Source organism: Antennarius striatus, chromosome 5 (genome assembly GCF_040054535.1).
Source record: "Antennarius striatus isolate MH-2024 chromosome 5, ASM4005453v1, whole genome shotgun sequence".
NCBI classification, from domain to species: Eukaryota; Metazoa; Chordata; class Actinopteri; order Lophiiformes; family Antennariidae; genus Antennarius; species Antennarius striatus.
The window spans coordinates 10,280,838-10,298,426 of record NC_090780.1 but is presented as its reverse complement, the minus strand read 5'-3'; the positions used below and the strand labels follow the sequence as shown (position 1 = coordinate 10,298,426).

The 17,589-nt window shown below is 41.6% G+C and overlaps 2 protein-coding genes across 2 annotated transcripts; both read right to left on the bottom strand.

Moving 5' to 3' along the window:
- Nucleotides 1-7,157: 7,157 nt before the first annotated feature.
- On the bottom strand, nt 7,158-12,047 carry LOC137596008 (hyaluronidase-like). Its single transcript, XM_068316406.1, has 4 exons — nt 11,975-12,047; nt 10,753-11,651; nt 10,585-10,674; nt 7,158-8,330 (listed from the first exon to the last, which is right to left on the bottom strand). The coding sequence occupies exons 2-4, from the start codon at nt 11,647-11,649 to the stop codon at nt 8,004-8,006; spliced, it is 1,314 nt and encodes a 437-aa protein (XP_068172507.1). The 5' UTR covers nt 11,650-11,651; nt 11,975-12,047; the 3' UTR covers nt 7,158-8,003.
- A 685-nt stretch (nt 12,048-12,732) lies between these two features.
- On the bottom strand, nt 12,733-17,343 carry hyal2a (hyaluronidase 2a). The gene is made up of 4 exons (XM_068315184.1): nt 17,132-17,343; nt 15,534-16,506; nt 14,519-14,608; nt 12,733-13,775 (listed from the first exon to the last, which is right to left on the bottom strand). The coding sequence occupies exons 2-4, from the start codon at nt 16,461-16,463 to the stop codon at nt 13,398-13,400; spliced, it is 1,398 nt and encodes a 465-aa protein (XP_068171285.1). The 5' UTR covers nt 16,464-16,506; nt 17,132-17,343; the 3' UTR covers nt 12,733-13,397.
- Nucleotides 17,344-17,589: the final 246 nt, after the last annotated feature.

Genomic DNA, 17,589 nt, shown 5'->3' with positions numbered 1-17,589 from the left:
ATCTAAACGTATGCTTCAGTGAACTCTAAAGCGTTAAAATAATGTTTTGCTTGGGAGCAAAAAGAATTTTATGGAGAACGGTTATGCGGCAAGGTCTTGCAAAATAAGAACCTCAGAAAAGAAAGCCTGCCTTCACTCCACATAATGTGTTAAGAATAGAATACTGGCAAAATTCCCTGGATCTCCCCAAGAAGCAGATATTGACAGTCTTAAAAAGGGAAAAATCTACAGTTTCATTGCTTGAACAAAACAAACAAGCAAAGCGCAAAAAAAAGAGATACGAAGCTGAACAGTAAATACACAAAGCATGATGAAGAACATTCAACAGCAGCGATACAACTAGATAACAACTGTCGAGCAGCAATGTGCAGGAAGATCCAGCCTAACAAGGAGAGCAAGATTATACATGCATACAGGTGTGTCACAGGGCGGGAAGGTGTTGTGAGGGTCCGCCCGGGTTCGAGTCCCGCTCTGTGCGGAGTTTGCATGTTCTCCCCGTGTCTGCGTGGGTTCTCTCCGGGTTCTCCGGCTTCCTCCCACCTCCAAAAGCATGCGCGTCAGGTTGAGTGGAATGAGTGCATGGTTGTATGTCTTTGTGTGTGGCTCTGTGGTGCACTGGCATCGTGCCCGGAGTGTCCCCCGCCACACGCCCTACGCCGCCGAGATAGGCTCCGGCTCCCCGTGACCCGCTGCGGCGGATATAGCGGTGGTAATCTGAAGATGACTGACTGACTGACAGGTGTGTCATGTCATCGTCCAGCCAGGGAGGATGACACGCCGCGCCTCCCAGTCATGCTAATGCACAACAAAACAGAAAAAAAAGGAGGTGAAAACAGACAACAAGCACAAAACAAAACAGGATCCTTACATAATGTCCAATGATGGTTGAATTATTGCCCTAGGACAATTCATTTTTATTGACTGCTCATTATCCGTTTTTATTGACTACCTATATTATCTGTGAACTGATTGTCAAGTCTGTTTGGCATCCCTTATGTCTGTATTATGCTATATTTAAAACTTTTATAGTTTTTATATGCACGATGAATGCAGCAGTTTATTTTGTTAGACAAAAATCTTATTTTACAGAAAATACAAATTTGTAAAACTGTGGAGCATAGAAGTGTCCTTAATTTTTATTTTTAAATACATCTTATTTCACGGGTATTTGTGTGTATTTTGTTACATACTGTAAGTGGTGTCTGTAGTAGCTGTAGATTACATGGCTAATACTTCACTGAGGTTTTTAAAGAAGGAGATTCATAGTGCTGCATCAACTCTTGCAGTTTAATCAATCATCTTAAACTTATATCACTTACGCAAACATAGCACAACACTTAGTTTTGAAACTAATTGTTGTGAGGGTTTTGTTCAGAGTAAAAGCCAGTTGTACTCACAATCTTATCCTGTCGGTCATTGCCCAGAGCTCATGAAGGTGGAACACAGACGGAGTGGTAAATAGAGAGATTCACTTTGAGGCTCATTTTTTTCTTCATTTCCAGTAAAGCTACCACATCACTGTGGACGCCATACCAATCTTGTTTTCTGTTCCATTTATCCCTCACTCGTGAATAATACCCCAAGATACCAAGATTGCATTCCTCTACCAGGCTGGATGGACTCTCCTCTTACCTGGAGTGATCACTCCACCGTTTTTCAGCAGAGAATCATTGTCTCAGGTTTAGAGGCGCTGATCCCTGCATCACCTGCGGGTGATGAGCACACAAGAGGATATACCCTGTTTCGGGCTGAGCCTTCGAGACCCGATGGCTGAAAGGGTTCCCCTTCACCCCAACCTGGCTTCAGGGTGAGCCCTGCAGGCTCGATACACTGCTTAGTTTAGGCATTTTTCTTCAGGAATTCTTTCCAACCAATTATTGCAACTGCACTTTTTCTGACCTGTAACCTAGGACCTCTTTGCCATGTGAAACCTTATTGCAATTACAAATTGCCCAAGAAAACACAGTCCCCAGGATCATTAAAGTACAGCTCCGCCACGGGAAAGTGACGGTAGAAGGAGGGGCAGAAATTAACTGTTCCTCAAAATTTAATTGTACTCTTCATTCAACTCTTATAATCTCTCTAACGCAAACTCTCACTGGCTCTCTGCAATATTAAAATGATGAGAGGAAAAGGAAAAACGGAGGAGTACAAAAGAAAAAATATGAAGGATAATACAGACCATATCTTATCTTCTATGGAAAAGTTAAGGAGAGACCTCACAGGAGACTTGGAATAAAAGTTGGAAGAAAAGATAAAGGTGGTGCAAGACACCAAGGAAAAAATGAGGAACAAAATGAAGAAAATGCGGAGAGATATGGATGAAAAAGACCGGCGCATTGATGTCATGGAACCGGGGCAAGTAATAAGAAGAAGAAGAAGAAGAAGAAGAAGATACACTTTATTGATCCCCTAGGGGAAATTACATTTGTCACTCAGGTGTACATTTGTTAATAATGGATGATTTGGAACAAAGCGTTCGTATGACTGATGTGATCACTGGCATCAAAATCAAGCCACGGAATTACACATATGCTGTGGACAGGGGAAGTGGAGAGGGAACTGAGCACAACGCTGACACAGAGACTGTGGAGCAACAAGTGTTTTCTCAACTGAGGAATCCGCAGATAACTATAGATGGAGACATGTTATCCAATGCCATCTGGAGGTAGGAAAGCACCTGCAGTGTTGATAAAATTTGACAATCGTAAACACAAAAATATTCTTTTGAAACAAGACTTCAAACTGAAAGGAAAAAAATGTATACGTTAATGAGAATCTCACTAAAAAGAATGCCGATATCACTAAAAAAAAGCCCATCAACTGAAGAAGAATGGGCTGATCGACAACACCTGGGTGGACTGCAGGATTTTCATCAAAACAAAGGGGCTTTTTCCAGACCAGATGAAAACAATGATGATTAGGATTACAGAGAAGTTGGTGAAATATTAGCAATAAATATGGACAAGAGTTGTTACTACACCAAAGATCTATTCAACAGAATCACTTCAATAGTGGGAGCCTCTACACCACTTTTGGACACATCAAGGACTAGATAGAACGGTTGAAAAATCCATTCAACATCATCAATATCAGAAACATTGATTAATGAAAGCAAAGACATGGATTTCTGCTTGGAGGGATAACAATAAGTTTGAGATTTTAAAGACATTTTGATATCTGTTGACAATACAATGGAATGTGAAACGGTTAGGGTTATGGTTAGTGTCTGTAACAAACTGATCAATTCTTGGATAACCACTGCCTGTCTGCTTAGAGAGGTAGTAGGATCATTACATTCTTGTGAAGAACACTGGCAAGGTCAACTTCTTGTTTTGATTATCTATGATGTTAACAAACCTTGTCGTTCCTAGGAAAAATGTAGACATGGTCGTGCTCTAGGTTATATCTGGGACAAAGACTGATATCTGGAATTTGGATTTGGAGTATGAACGTCTGTCAAAATTCAATGTATGAACTGTTTGAAAACATTTAAAGTCTGAATTGGTTGACAACACGACAGACCAGACCCAGGCGGCAGAAGCTGGCTTTGGGGATGTGGAATGTCACCTCACTGTCGGGATAGGAGCTGGAGCTTGTGTTGGAGATGGAGCGTTACCAGTTGGATCTGGTGGGGCTTACCTCCACACATAGCCTTGGTTCTGGATCCAAACTCCTGGATAGGGGTTGGACCTTGTTTTACTCTGGAGTTGCGTCTGGCGTGAGGTGCAGGGCCGGTGTGGGGATACTCACAAGCCCCCGGCCGTTGTGTTGGAGTTTAAGGAGGGTCACCTCCTTACCACTTAAGGCTGTGGGAGGGAAAACTCTGACTGTTGTCCGTGCGTATGCACCGAATAGCGACAGGGAGTATTGGGCCTTCTTGAAGTACCTAAATGAGGTCCTTCAAGGGATCCCTGCAGGGGACTCCATTGTTCTCCTGGGGGACTTTAATGCACACATCGGCAACAATGGAGACACCTGGAAGGGTGTGATTGAGAGGAATGGCCTCCCTGATCTAAACCTGAACGGTGTTATGTTGTTGGACTTCTGTGCTAGTCGCGGATTGTTCATAACTAACACCATGTTCAAACACAAGGATGCTCATAAGTGTACCTGGTACCAGAGCACCCTGGGTTGGAGGTCAATAACTGATCTTGTGATCGTATCATCTGACTTCCCCAAGAAAAATTTCATCAAAATGCAGAAGGAGGAGGAAGAAAGGGCTGAGAAAGCAAAACAACTGTATCCTGATTTGTGTGTATCTTTTTCTGACACATAAGGACACTCAAACTGACCCTGTTTTTGCCAAGACGTCCTCTTTCTTCCAGAGCAGCATTCTGGGACACTGCAAAGCCAAGGAAATGCAAGGGGGGCAACACTGAATGCCTATGATGATGTTCTCAAACCCTCAGCTGCGACCCACATGAGATGAAGCACATGCACATTGGGATCCAGAAGTGTTCGCATACATGCTGTGGTGGTGAAGTGAAAGAGGTTGCAGAGGAACTCCCTGCCCCACAAGAGAAAATGGATGTGAGACATGGGTCATGCGTTCATCCTCAAAGGATGAAAATGCAGTCATGAGGAGACGGTGGAGAAAGGTCAGCGCATCAAACAAACCTATGAACACTTAGATACACATACACACAGCATCACTATTATGATTATAATGTCTGAAGAAGTGATGTTGTCAATAGTTCCTGATTGTTGACAACATGTTTCTAAAAATCCCAAGATATTGTACATCCATTCATCAGTCTCTATGAGGCAGCACATTGAGGCAGCGAGAGATCTCACTGCCTTGGTAGTCAGAAATCTAAGAGCTTGATAGAAGGTGAGCAATTTCTTCTAGTGCCTGATTGGAGGAAGTCGCTATCAGTTCCAAAACTATTACTGCTAGCACAAACTCAGGAAAAAGAAGAAATTAGAAAAATATGACAGATTGAATGTATACAGTTTTGAGAAAAGGTATTTTTTCTTTTTACAAAAATCTTGCCACATGTTGTGACTTAATAAAGGCACGTGTCATGATTCTTTAAGGAATCTTACAGGGAAGATTAAACCCGCCAAAAAACTGCAAAAAACAGAAGCCCTCAAACAAAGAACAGGGGAGGGTTTGAACACCTGTGTCCCACAGGGCAGAGAAAGGGATGTGGTTTCAACAATCCTTCCTCTCGCATTGAGTTTGATAACGGACAGGTAAGAGTTACAATATTATCATGAAACGTACAACACCAAGATACAATACAGTACTGTCTATCATTATTAAAGTCATAATCAAACTTGTCTAATCTATATTAACAAGGGTAACTATTGTTATTTCTTCTAGCATACAGTCATTTAATAGTCATTAATAGTCATAACTTAATGTCAGTCTAGGAATTAAATTACTAACAATTTAGAGGTTGCACTTAATATGGTATACTGTACTGTATAAATAGGGCATTTCATAAGAGTGTCATGACACTTCAAAACCAGTAGATGGCAATATGAGTTCAGACACCATACCAGGCGACGTCTGGGTCCTTGTTTTCATTATACTCTTAAGAGTTTTTAAACTGCAGTATTCATAGTCTGGCCCATCACCCACAATCCTATGTTATTTCAGTGCACTTGTTTGGGCCGCCTTTTGCATGAATTTCTGCATCACTGCAGAAACCTGGCACTGCTCAGGTGTAATGGAAGCCCTGGTGGAATTTATAGCAGCCTTCGGGTCATCTGAATTTTTGGATCTGGTGTCTCTCATCTTCGTCTTGACAGTACTCCATAGATCCTCTGTGAGGTTCAGGTCAGGTGAGTTGTCCAACAAGCTCAGTACCACCATCGTCACTGAACCAGGTTTTGATACCTTTGGCAGTGTGTGTGTGTGTGTGTGTGTGTGTGTGTGTGTGTGTGCGTGTGCGCGCGCGCGCGTAGTGTGCGTATACATATACGGCATATAATGTGTATACATATCTAAAAATCTATATATCTATATCTATCTATCTAGCTGTATCTATATCTATAGTATGTATTAGTGCTGTCAGGCGATTAAAAAAGTTAATCTTATTAATTACAGGATTTGTAATTAATTAATCTAATTAATCGCATTTTAATCTCATACCTGCTAAAGGCCCCCAAATAGAGAATTTGAATTCTAGGACATTACAAAATTGTAGTTCATGACTAATCAATAGAATGCACCAAGAAGAGAAGATTTGAAATCCACATTTTTATTGGTTAAGTGTGCTTTATAAATGAAATTCAAAAGAAAAAAAGGACAAGCACATCAGCAAACCAATGAGGCCAGGTTCATTTCTCAAAAATGCAATTCGAATACACTTAAATAAATAAAATTCAGAAATAAGGCTGAGTCTCAAATAGGCACACAAGCAGAGTCTCAATCAAAATGAATACTAAAGCTGACTCAATACAGCAATTCAAAATGAATAGTATAACATTCCTCTAAATAAGACATCAATAGCAAGATGCCAACAGGCTATTCCTTGAAAAGGGTAAGCTAACGTTCAACTCTGTGTCCTTAACATGTTTTGCATTTAAATGATACGTTAAGCAGTAACTTCTTCGGTGATATGAAAATTCTCTTTTACAAAAGGTACAAATAATAATAATAATAATAATAATAAAAATAATAATAATAACAATAATAATGGATTAGATTTATATAGTGCTATTTTTCTGGACACTCAAAGACGCTTTACATCGGATCCATTATTCATTCACTCCTCATTCATATTCGGTGATGGCAGACTGACGCAGGCGTCTACAGCGCAGATTGGCAGCGCAGAATCATTGTGTTTTTGTTGATAGTCCCGTCTTTGTTCTGTTCAGAAATAAACTTTCCGTCCAATGGTCCGAGTGGGCTTGCTTCGCTCTCCTGTGTCGCTTCTATCTCTGTTGTCAGTCTTTTGACTAGTGGCGCAGGTAGGAAGTGACGTCACTGCAGCCTACGGGTCCCTCAATGGGCCAAATTTAAAATGCTTGCGCATTGACTTGCCACTCACGATTAATTGTGTTAATTTTTATAGTGCGTTAATTTGCAGCGTAATTAATCTAATTAACTCATTAAAGTGACAGTTCTAATATATATATATATATATATATATATATATATATATATATATATATATATATCACACACACACACACACACACACACACACACACACCCAGTGGTTAAGACAACTGACTTATAAACAGAAGTAAGATCACAGGATCAAATCCCAGTCAGGGCAAGGGTCATCCAGTAGGGGTCCTCAGGCAAGACCCCTAATACGAGCCTACCTCAGGAACATGAGTCAAACTCCCAGACCTCTGGAGAAGGACATGGATACCACCCCACAAGCTGAGAGAGACGTATTGTGTGTGTGTGTGTGTGTGTGTGTGTGTGTGTGTGTGTGTGTGTGTGTGTGTGTGTGTGTGTGTGTGTGTGTGTGTGTGTGTGCGTGCGTGCGTGCGTGTGTGTGTGTTGTTTGGGGGTTTTTTTGTTTAATGCACACGGACTTCAAGAAAGAAAACAGGACATAAGAATTTCTTCAAGTAAAATTGTAGACTATAATAGAGTATAAAAGTGACATTGATTTCTGCATTATTTAGGCTCCGATATAAAATTCCTCTGAAACACAACAACAAAATACACCAAATTAACAATTTGCCAAGGTATATATAGTATTTTGCCTTGATTTTTAAAGATGGCGGTTAACAGTGCTGCATTGACTCACAATTTAATCAACTATCTTAAACTAAAAGTTTCACTTGATCTGAGTCTGTGGGTTTATGCTAAAGTAAGAGCTGCAATCACTCCTAGCTCTCAATTCTTTGAATGAAGCTTTTTGAGCAATGAACATGGTCTTCTGGGTTAGGAATGCTGACCTGCAAAAGGTACTTTAAACACACCGACAAAAACCATTCATCAACCAAACACCAACTGCTTTATAAGGAGAGAAAAATGACATTCATTGGATCCACTCTGTCAATGGACTACTTCCCTTATCTTAGGTCGTCTATCTCTGAGTTGGTTTGGAGCAGCTCTCACCGCCCCATCCTTGGTAACATCTGCACTGAAACTCAGACTTCATGAGCTTCACCTCATGCGATTTCATCCGTCCTAAAACTCTGTAGCTCTTTCGCGCCCCCTGCCTCCTCTCAGACACCACCTTCCACACAGCAGGGTCGAGGTGGAGGTAGGCCTTTGAGCTCGGGTCCTTCCTCTGGCATCTTCCATGAGAGGAGCACAAGGTCAGACTGCAAAGAGTTGCTGCTGATGTCACATTCACCACGTAACGGCCCAACGTCTCGTCGATATAGTGTTTGACAGCTTCACAAGAGGTCTACAAGTAGAGACAAAACAAAGAGGAATCCCTGAGAGTCATCAACAAACATTGACATTATCTTACTTCTAAACCTGGACAAGCACTCATGCTTACGTGATATGTTAATGTTGTTTGAAAAAAACTTTTATTGGATGCAAGAAATAAATATTGAATTCTAGAAAGAAATTTCTTCATCCTAGACGGATAACCTGCACATTCAGGAAGATAACCTGTTTTGGTTAGTGTAGAAAAAACATCTTTTAGATTTTTTTAAAAATTGTGTCAAAAGGGACCATTTTAAAATTTGACATTTCCATAAGTATTTACACTCTTTCCTCAGTGTTTAGTTGAAGCAACTTTAAGCTTTTTTGTATCCTAGCTATTTTGTTCCAGGTTCGAGTCCCGCTCTGTGTCTGCTTGGGTTCTCTCCGGGTTCTCCGGCCTTCTACCACCTCCAAAAACATGCACTTTAGGTTAATTTGCCATTCCAAAATGCCCGTAGGTATGACTATGTGCGTGTGTGGTTATCTGTGTCTCTGTGTGGCTCAGCGGTGCACTGGCATCGCGCCCGGGGTTTCCCCCACCTCACAACCTCAGTCAGCTGGGATAGGCTCCAGCCCACCGCGACCCGGATGAAACGGTTGACAATAAATGAATAAATGTATCCTGAAAGAGCTTAAAATCTTTTGGGATACAACACACCTGGACGGTAGGATTTTCCATTAGTCTTTTTTGTAAATCCTCTCAAGCCCAGTCAGCTCGGACAGCGCTATCTGTCAGCAGCCATTTTCAGGTCTCACATATGTTTGAGAGGGTTCAAGTCAGGCATTCACTTGAGCAACTCTAGATCATTCACATAGTTGACAGCCACTCCTGTCTTGTCTTTGCTCTGTGTTTAGGCTTGTTTGTCTGGTTGGAAAGTGAAACTCTGGCCCAGACTGAGACGCCAAGTGCTGTGGAACAGGTTTTCATTGAGGATCTCTGTACTTTTCTCCATTCAGCTTTATTTTAATCCTGACCAGTCTTTAGGTCCCTGCTGATGAAAATCACCCCACAGCATGATACTGCCACCACCATGTTTCTCTGTTGGGCTGGTGTTGGGGAGTATGTAGTTTCTAGCAAACAATTGTTTTAGTCCTTCTTTGCAAACTCCAAGTGGGCTTTAATGTGTTTTGCTCTGAGGTGACACATCCATCTATCCACTCAGCCAAAAAACCCAGATTGGTGGTAGGCTCTACACAGCATCTCAGGATCCAACCATCAGGATTGTCAGTTTGCTCCGTTTCATCGCGGTTGCACCAAAAGTCTTCTATTTAAGAATTGCGGAGGCCACTGGGCTGTTTGAAACTTTCACTGCAGCAGAATGTTTTGCAGCCTTCCACAGATTGAGCTTTGCAACAATCATGTGTCAGATCCCTGCCAGTGCGTACTTTGACCTCATGGTTTGGTTTTTGCTCTGTGACGCCTTTGATTGAGAGTTGTGGGCCTTTCAAAATCATGTTCCATCAACTTGATTTGTCACAAGTGGACTTCATTCATTCATTCATCTTCTGCCGCTTCATCCGCCGTAGCAGGTCACGGGTAGCTGGAGCCTAACTCAGCTGGCATAGGGCATGAGGCGGGGGACACTCCAGGCACAACGCCAGTGCACCACGGAGCCATACGGAAAGACGGACAACCATGCACACACACACTCACTCCTACGGGCAATTTGGGACCGGCCAATCAACCTGAAGCGCATGCTTTTGGAGGTGGGAGGAAGCCGGAGAACCCAGAGAGAACCCACGCAGACACGGGGAGAGCATGCGAACTCCACACAGAGCGGGACTCGAACCCGGACCTGCCGTGTTGTGAGGCGACAGCGCTACCCACTGCACCACCGTGCCGCCTCAAGTGGACTTCAGTCTCAATCAAATAGTAGAAATCTTAACAACGATCACAGTAATTGCAAAGCGCATTTGAAGTGTTGTCACAAAGAGTCTGAATATCTATGGAAATGGGATGTTTCCTTTGTACTTACTAATAAAATATGTAAAAAATTCTAAAGTTATGTTTTCACTTCGTCATTATGACCCATTAAGTTTAAATTAATGGAAAGATAAAATAAAGAAATATGTGTACATACATACATACAGTCATTACAGTATATTTGTGACTATGTACATATAAACACATAGAGTACATCGATATTACAGTATACTTAAATGCAGAAATGTATGGTGATAATGAGATTACTTTGACTAATTACTTTGTGTAATGTAAGTTACATTACCTGAGATTGACTGAAGTAATGGTCACCCCATAGCACGACCCCTGCAGATCCTAAAGCAGCACTTTCCCCGATGGTGTAGACCAGGTGTTCCTGTAGGAGACACATGAAAGCTAGACTAAATGACAACACCAACAAAAGCTACATGAAGTCAAAACATCTGTTACTTACCTGAGAGAGGAATTTAAGTGTCTGTACATAGGCAATGTGAGCATAAGTAAACACAGGCAAATGCGATGGATTCAGAGCTGCTGCTCTCATGGCCTCCATGATGCGATGATGAGTGAAGAGGAGCACTTCTCTGCTGAGGGGCTGCAGTTTTGTATCGAGGTAGATGCCAGGATAAAGAGCAGAGGAGGCGTTCCACAACCACAACAGCTCGTCATTCCTCTTCTTCTCTATTTCTGGACATTCACCTGTGTAGTTTGTGCTGTTGTAGCGGTAGTAGTTGTAGCATGTGGGAAAATTATAAAAGCCCCACAGCCCATTTGGCCTTTCCTCCAGTCCCAGTTTCAGTGTTTCCTCCATGAACTTCCTGGCAGCGTCCTCAAACTCCAAACGAGCTGCATCAGCTACTTGCTGCGGACTCCAGTCTGGATGCTTAGCTCTAACTAGTGCTTCTGACCCCAACCAGTAGACCCGTTTCTCACTCCAGTTTCTCTCCCATACAGGTCTCCAGCTCTCCCAGTCCACCACAGCCAGGCCCCTGAAGTCAGTGTCTGGGATAAACTTGTGGATATCTTCAGAAGCCACTTTAAGGTGCTCCTCCAGACTTGCATTCTGGGGCACCCCTCCGTTGATCACCTCTGATTGGCTGGAGTACTTGGGATATAGACCAAGGTATTTATCATAAAAGATTGTTATGTCTCCACCTATGAAGGTTTGATTCTGATTCTGGACAATGTCGAAAGTGCTCAAGTCTATATCAACACCAAACTGAGAGAGACAGTTGCTGGTAGGAGCGTTCCATACTGTGAGGAAAGGAACCTGGGAAAATGGGGACTGCAGGCCTGAAACAAGGACGGTCAGTTTGAAGAGAAGAAATACCTCAGGATGAAAGGAACTCATGGCTGCAAAGAGAAAGAAACACTGGGCATCAATATTTGCAAAGGAAATGGCAAAATAGTTTTCTTTGACAAATAGGTTTTTACATTTTTAGGCAACCAAAGTCTCAAATACCTAAATTAGAGCAAATGTAATGGTGTTTTAATGGTTGTACAAAGGCTGCCAGCTTTTATCCAGTACCATATTTGCAATGCTCTGTTACTTCTGCATTCTTGTCTAGATCACAGATGTTGTGGCAGTGGAGCATGTGGGAATGGAATAAAGAAAATCATATAAATGTGTGTGAACTTAAGTAAAACTCAACTCAGAACTACAAACACTAACTTACCTGTACAACACCTGGACCGTTGTCTAGATTTGTGGTCTGAATGTAGAGGTAAACACAAGCAGAAGTCTTGTGATCTGAATGACTAATACAGAAAAAGGGGAAGGTGCAAAAAAAAGTAGGAGGACACTGGGATTTCAAGTAACCAATCATGGGCATGTAATTGTTCCCCACAACCAATCAAACATATGATTGCGATGTCGAACAACCAATCATAAAAGACATGTAAATCTTTTTAAGGAGCCGATTTAAAGTCACAGGCAAGCAAGTTTGACCCTGTCCCATTGTAATCCTGAAGGGACTGACGATCAATTTCATACAAAAAAAAAGTCCTACGTAAAAGTCCTGAATTATGGAGGCACTATAGTTGAGCTCCAAGTGAATGTCGACAAGCCATAATTAACTCATCCTCCTCCAAATTTAAATATATGCCTCATTCAGGTCTTAAAAGCAGTAAAAATAACTCCTGGCTTAACAGTACCCTACAATTACATGGGGAGGGGGATGAGGCAGCAGCATGCAAAATGTGAACCTCACAGAGTTGTTGCCTTCGCTCCCCAGTTGGCCAGTTATGGCAGATTCACTTTAAGCTGCTTCATTATGATTAAGATATACTTTATTGATCCCCATAGGGAATTGGCACTTTCTAGATCACATAACTGTACATAAACATACCTATATTATTTTAATATTCAATTTTATGATTTTGGACTCCTTTCCCTCTTTGTTATACTGACGAAGTATTTTGAAAAATGCAAAAGGACCTCAAACCTTTTATTCAGAGACAAAAAAAAACAAAACTAATTTAAGACCAGCATGTACATATTAAGGTGAAAATGTTAAACATAAAACTGTCAATTTTTATGTTGTTACACTTCTTATAAAGAAGCTGCTAAACACAATGGTCAGTCATTTTAGAGTAAAACTTTTTATACTGTTTTAAGAGAAGATTAGTAGTCATGTTTTAGACAAATCTCAACATATCTATATAAAACATTTAAAATACATTCAAATAAATAGGAACACTGTAATTGCCCTCATAAAAACATCAGATGCCAAAGAAAGGTCACCATTAAAAAAAAAAAAAAAAAAGCATGTACTTAAAATACATACACTTTCAACACAACTACTGATATACATCAACGCCTTCAGTCAAATTTCCCCAAAACATTTTACTCTATAAAAATGTGATTTATCTTGGAAAACAGTGATTGAAAGGAAACTGAGAACAAAATGTAAACAATGTCATTTCCAGCATTACATAAAACTTTGCAATTTCCACAGTGTTTCTCATAGAACTTCACTTTGTCATCCATTTACAGTAATTGAAATTAAAATACTCGTAAAAATCCCTGCATCTCAGCTGTTCTGCTCCTGCACACACACACATCAAAAATCCATCGATGTCTGCAGTATTTGTTGAGTACTAGCTGAGGATGAGAGAGATAATCAGTAAGATCACACATGGCAGTGCTGAAGGACTGGTTGCTTGAGAAAGCACCTTTGCTTGATTGCAGCCCTCTCCCTTGTAGCCATTGTAGCACTGGCATTGAAACTCTGTTTGAAATCTTTGTTTCTCTGCCTCGTTGAGGTCACCGACGACTGTTGGCTTTCCACTTTGGCTGATGATGCTGTGGGTCAGGGGGTTCAGATGCAGGTAAACATCACTGTCTGAATTTTTGCGCAGACAGCGGCCGTGAGAACCACACAAGATTTGGCTGCACAGTTCTGCTGCCGTGGAGACGTTCAGGAGGTATTGACTCAGAGGACCCCGCAGATACATGTCCAAACTGGAGCAGCTGGCCTGGAGAGAAAGCAACCATCAGTCAAGTCAATAATTCAGCCACTGAAATTGTTGCCAAGTCAATACCAAGTAAAACACCGACATGTCAAGTCAAAGACACAGTCAGCTGTGTCAAGTGTACCGTATATGCACGACATACAGCACAGATGAAATTGCAGTCCTCTCTGACCCACAGTAAACGGGCAGTACAACAGGCGTACAACACCGTATGATGATCGCAATCACTACAATTACAGTTGCATTACTGTATAAACATGATTTCAGTATTGCAGGAGGCCGAAGTTTTGACCACCCTATATACTATAGTTAAATGTACTTAAGTCGTCCAAATTATTCTTCCTATCTGTATGTGAGCTACGCATCTAGGGCCATTAAAAAAAACCAGATCCAACTGCTGATTTAGGAGAGTCTGTATTAAGAATTTTTTTTTTTTAAAGAAGCGCTTAAATATAAGCAGCCTGCAAAAACTGGTTCTTTGTGATTGCGGAAAAAAAGTGCATTAGCGCCTTTGTCCAAACACAGGTAAGGTGCCCAACAACAAAAACATGGACACGATAAAGAAAGAGAAAGACCAACAATTATTTCCCTTGTAAGTCAATGTCCATGGAGCCCTGAGGAATAATGATAGCACGCATGAATAAAAAACACGAATAAACTTACCAGACAATAACTTTTGGGTTCAAATTTGTTATTTTTGTCTGAGGGAACAACATGTGTTTGATAACCAGTGCATGGATGCTTACTCTGCTGCTTGCATAAGCGGCGTCTCCCCACAAGATGATTCCTGCAGCTCCTAAAGCAACGCTCTCTCCAATGGTGGAGACAAGGTCGGTCTGTAAAAGATAGCAAGTCATATTTTTTTATTTTTTTTATTTTTTTTTATGCCGTTTTTACTTTATTAGTCATAAGTTTAACACAAACACTTTCAGGAGAAAACATTTAAAACATTTCTGAACATGGTCACAAGGTCAGGGTTCAAGTTTTCACATCAACACCTCAGATTTAACACAAACCAAACGCCCCCGTCATGATGGTACGACCCTATTGCCTATTAGAGGAGCCCTGAGGCAGGTGTGGCTCCATCAGGAGGATCGACCAGAACAGGAAGTGTTATATGTTTAACAATCAGGTTAAATAAAGTATCAGATCAGGTCCGGTTTGTCTTAAACTAATTAAAATAAATGTTTATGGAATTAAAAACAAAAAATTTGGACATACTGCTTTTTATCAATTTCTAAAGAACTTCACCTAAGCATAGGAAAAATAAAAACAGCTGAGTTTTACTATAAGTTGGTCGAGTGTAAGTGGCACACAAGCTGCCTACAGTATGTTCAGTATATCAGTGACTCTTATCGCTTCCTTCTCCAACTAGGAAACTGTCCATAGGGTGTTACTGAGATTTCCAACATGACCAACACCCTTTCTGCACACTCTGCACAAACGACGAGTATTGGCTTGTTTGTCTGCTACCAGAACAGGAAAGGACTGGGGCCGCCGATAAGAAAAAGCTATAGCCATCACTGATCATAGGCAAAAAGAGGAAATGGGCTGACTGTTAGAGCTTTGACCTATGGCTATTAAGAATTGATTTTGAAAATCAAAGTTGATAATTTCCTACTTCCAAAATGCATTTACAAAAGTTGACTTGTTAAGGTGCCCCCATTTGCTCTCTTTCCAGTCTTCCTTTAAACAAGCATTAAAGAAAAGGCAAGGAGAAGAGTGACAAGGCAAAGCAGTTTTGTGAAGTTAAACAGTCACCTCTGTCAGCTGTTCCAGGGAGTTGGCGTAAGTGGGTCGGGTGTACACAAAGACAGGACGTGCCAGGCCATCGCCTGATGATGCCAAACGCATCCCCTCCTTCACTCGATTCCGGACAAACTGACGTCCAGAGTCTGAGGACTGCAGTACGGTGCCCATGTATATGGAAGGAAAGAGGGCTGTGCTCTCAGTCCACAACCACTTGAGGTGATCGTTGCGGGCCTCCTCCACATCAGGACAGCGGCCTGTATAGCTCTCCAGAGTACGTCTGTAGTTGTGATTGTAGCAGTCAGGGAACAGGTAGAAACCCCACAACTGGTTGGGCCTGAGGTTCTTAGCATGCCTCAACGTCTCCAGCATGAACTTCCTGGCAGACATCTCAAACTCCTGCTGGGCTACTCTCCCCACCTGCTCTGGGGGCCATGTTGGATACTTCTGACGCACCAACTCACGAGAATGTCTGCGGTAAATGTCTTTATTTTCCCAATTACGTATCCACAGTGGGCGCCACTCCTCCCAGTCAATAACTGCCAAACCCTTTGCTCCTGGTTCCTTAATATACTTCTGCACTCCCTCGTGCATTTTGTCCAGGTGTTGTGTGAGACTGGCCATCTGTGGTAGCCCCCGGTTCACCGGCGTTTCATCTGGCTCAAAGTAGGGGTACAAGCCTAAGCGGTCCTTATAGAAGATGGTGAGGTTCTGTCTAACAAATCCCTCATTGGGCGAGGCCACAATCTGGAAAAGGTCCAGCTGAAAGTGAATACCATGCCGCGGGGCGCAGTCCTCAGTCGGGGCATTCCAGGCGAGGAGGAGAGGCTTTTGAGAATAGAGTGGCCATCGAGTGGGTGTGAGTCCCAGGGCAAAGAGGCGGCCCCACAGCAGTACAGTCAGTAGCACGATTTTCCAGTCTGTTAGTGTCCAGTTCATCATGTCTCCAGATGTAAACTGATAGACAGGACTGTCACTCTCTGCACTATAAGTCAGAAGATGCAAATTTAGAGAGTTTTATTGCACAAATATTATTTAAACAGTATAGAAATGCTTAAAGCATGCACAAACGTAATCATCACTGCACTTATAAGAAATAGTTAAACTGCAAAAAACATTAAAGTGAAAAAATATATATATACAAAGACAATTACAGAATGAGGAAAAATGGCATTAGATAGTTAGGCTTTTCTGTCATGAGTTAAAATCTGAAATAACAGTACAACCATAATTCAGAGAAATGAAATATGGTCTTTTGGTCCTTCATCTTTAAATTCCCATTGTTTTAACCCAAAGTTATGAGCAATGTCTTTATTCTGATCTTAAGGAACTGTTGTGAGGTACCTGCAGATCACAAATCGTACAAACAGCTTAGATAAATAATTAACCAAATGTATGACTAGTTTTCGCCTCTATTCACACAAAGCATCTCTATGTGTGCAGTTTACTATTTTTCCAAGTTGTGTCTCAACCTCCGCCATTTTTCTGAAATAAACACAGCTGTTTGGTTTTGATTGGGGTTTTTGTTTTTTTGCAATGAATGAATGAACAAAAAAGTCAAGTAACAGAAAAGCTGATTTCCATCCTTCAGCGCAGCTGAGCAAACTTACCCTGACCGGAGGACTGAGGAATCATTCCCAAAAACCAACCCTGCAGAGCTCCTCCAAACCGCGCTGTTGTCGCCTCAAAACTAACGGGAGACAAACAAACTAAAAATTGCTTTATAACCAAAAAAGAAAAAGAAAAAAAAGGACGGGTTAAATTTACAGAAGCATGCGAAGCCGGCTAGTCAGCTCCCTTCAAATCTCGACTCGCCTATATAGTCGATTAATTGAAGAGAAATGCCCCCCTGCGACGTTGTCAGTCAATTTCTACTGGAACTTCTTTCAGGATGTTCCATTCGGGCCGGATAGAGGGGGGGGGAGCGGCGACAGAAACCGGACATCCTAAAATCTTCGTCAGCGTGTCTGACGTGTTGCATCGATGTTTCCTCACCTGAAACCTTCACGTAACTTTATATAAGTTATACTTTATATTATATAAGTATAAGTTGAGAGAAGCTGGGAAT

Coding starts and splice junctions, on each gene's coding strand:
- LOC137596008 (XM_068316406.1), bottom strand. CDS start 11,649: ATGAGTTCCTTTCATCCTGAGGTATTTCTTCTCTTCAAACTGACCGTC. Junction 10,675..10,752: donor CACTTAAATTCCTCTCTCAG/GTAAGTAACAGA, acceptor TGTCTCCTACAG/GAACACCTGGTCTACACCAT. Junction 8,331..10,584: donor ATTACTTCAGTCAATCTCAG/GTAATGTAACTT, acceptor CTCTACTTGTAG/ACCTCTTGTGAAGCTGTCAA.
- hyal2a (XM_068315184.1), bottom strand. CDS start 16,463: ATGATGAACTGGACACTAACAGACTGGAAAATCGTGCTACTGACTGTA. Junction 14,609..15,533: donor CCCTGGAACAGCTGACAGAG/GTGACTGTTTAA, acceptor TATCTTTTACAG/ACCGACCTTGTCTCCACCAT. Junction 13,776..14,518: donor CCGCTTATGCAAGCAGCAGA/GTAAGCATCCAT, acceptor CTTTCTCTCCAG/GCCAGCTGCTCCAGTTTGGA.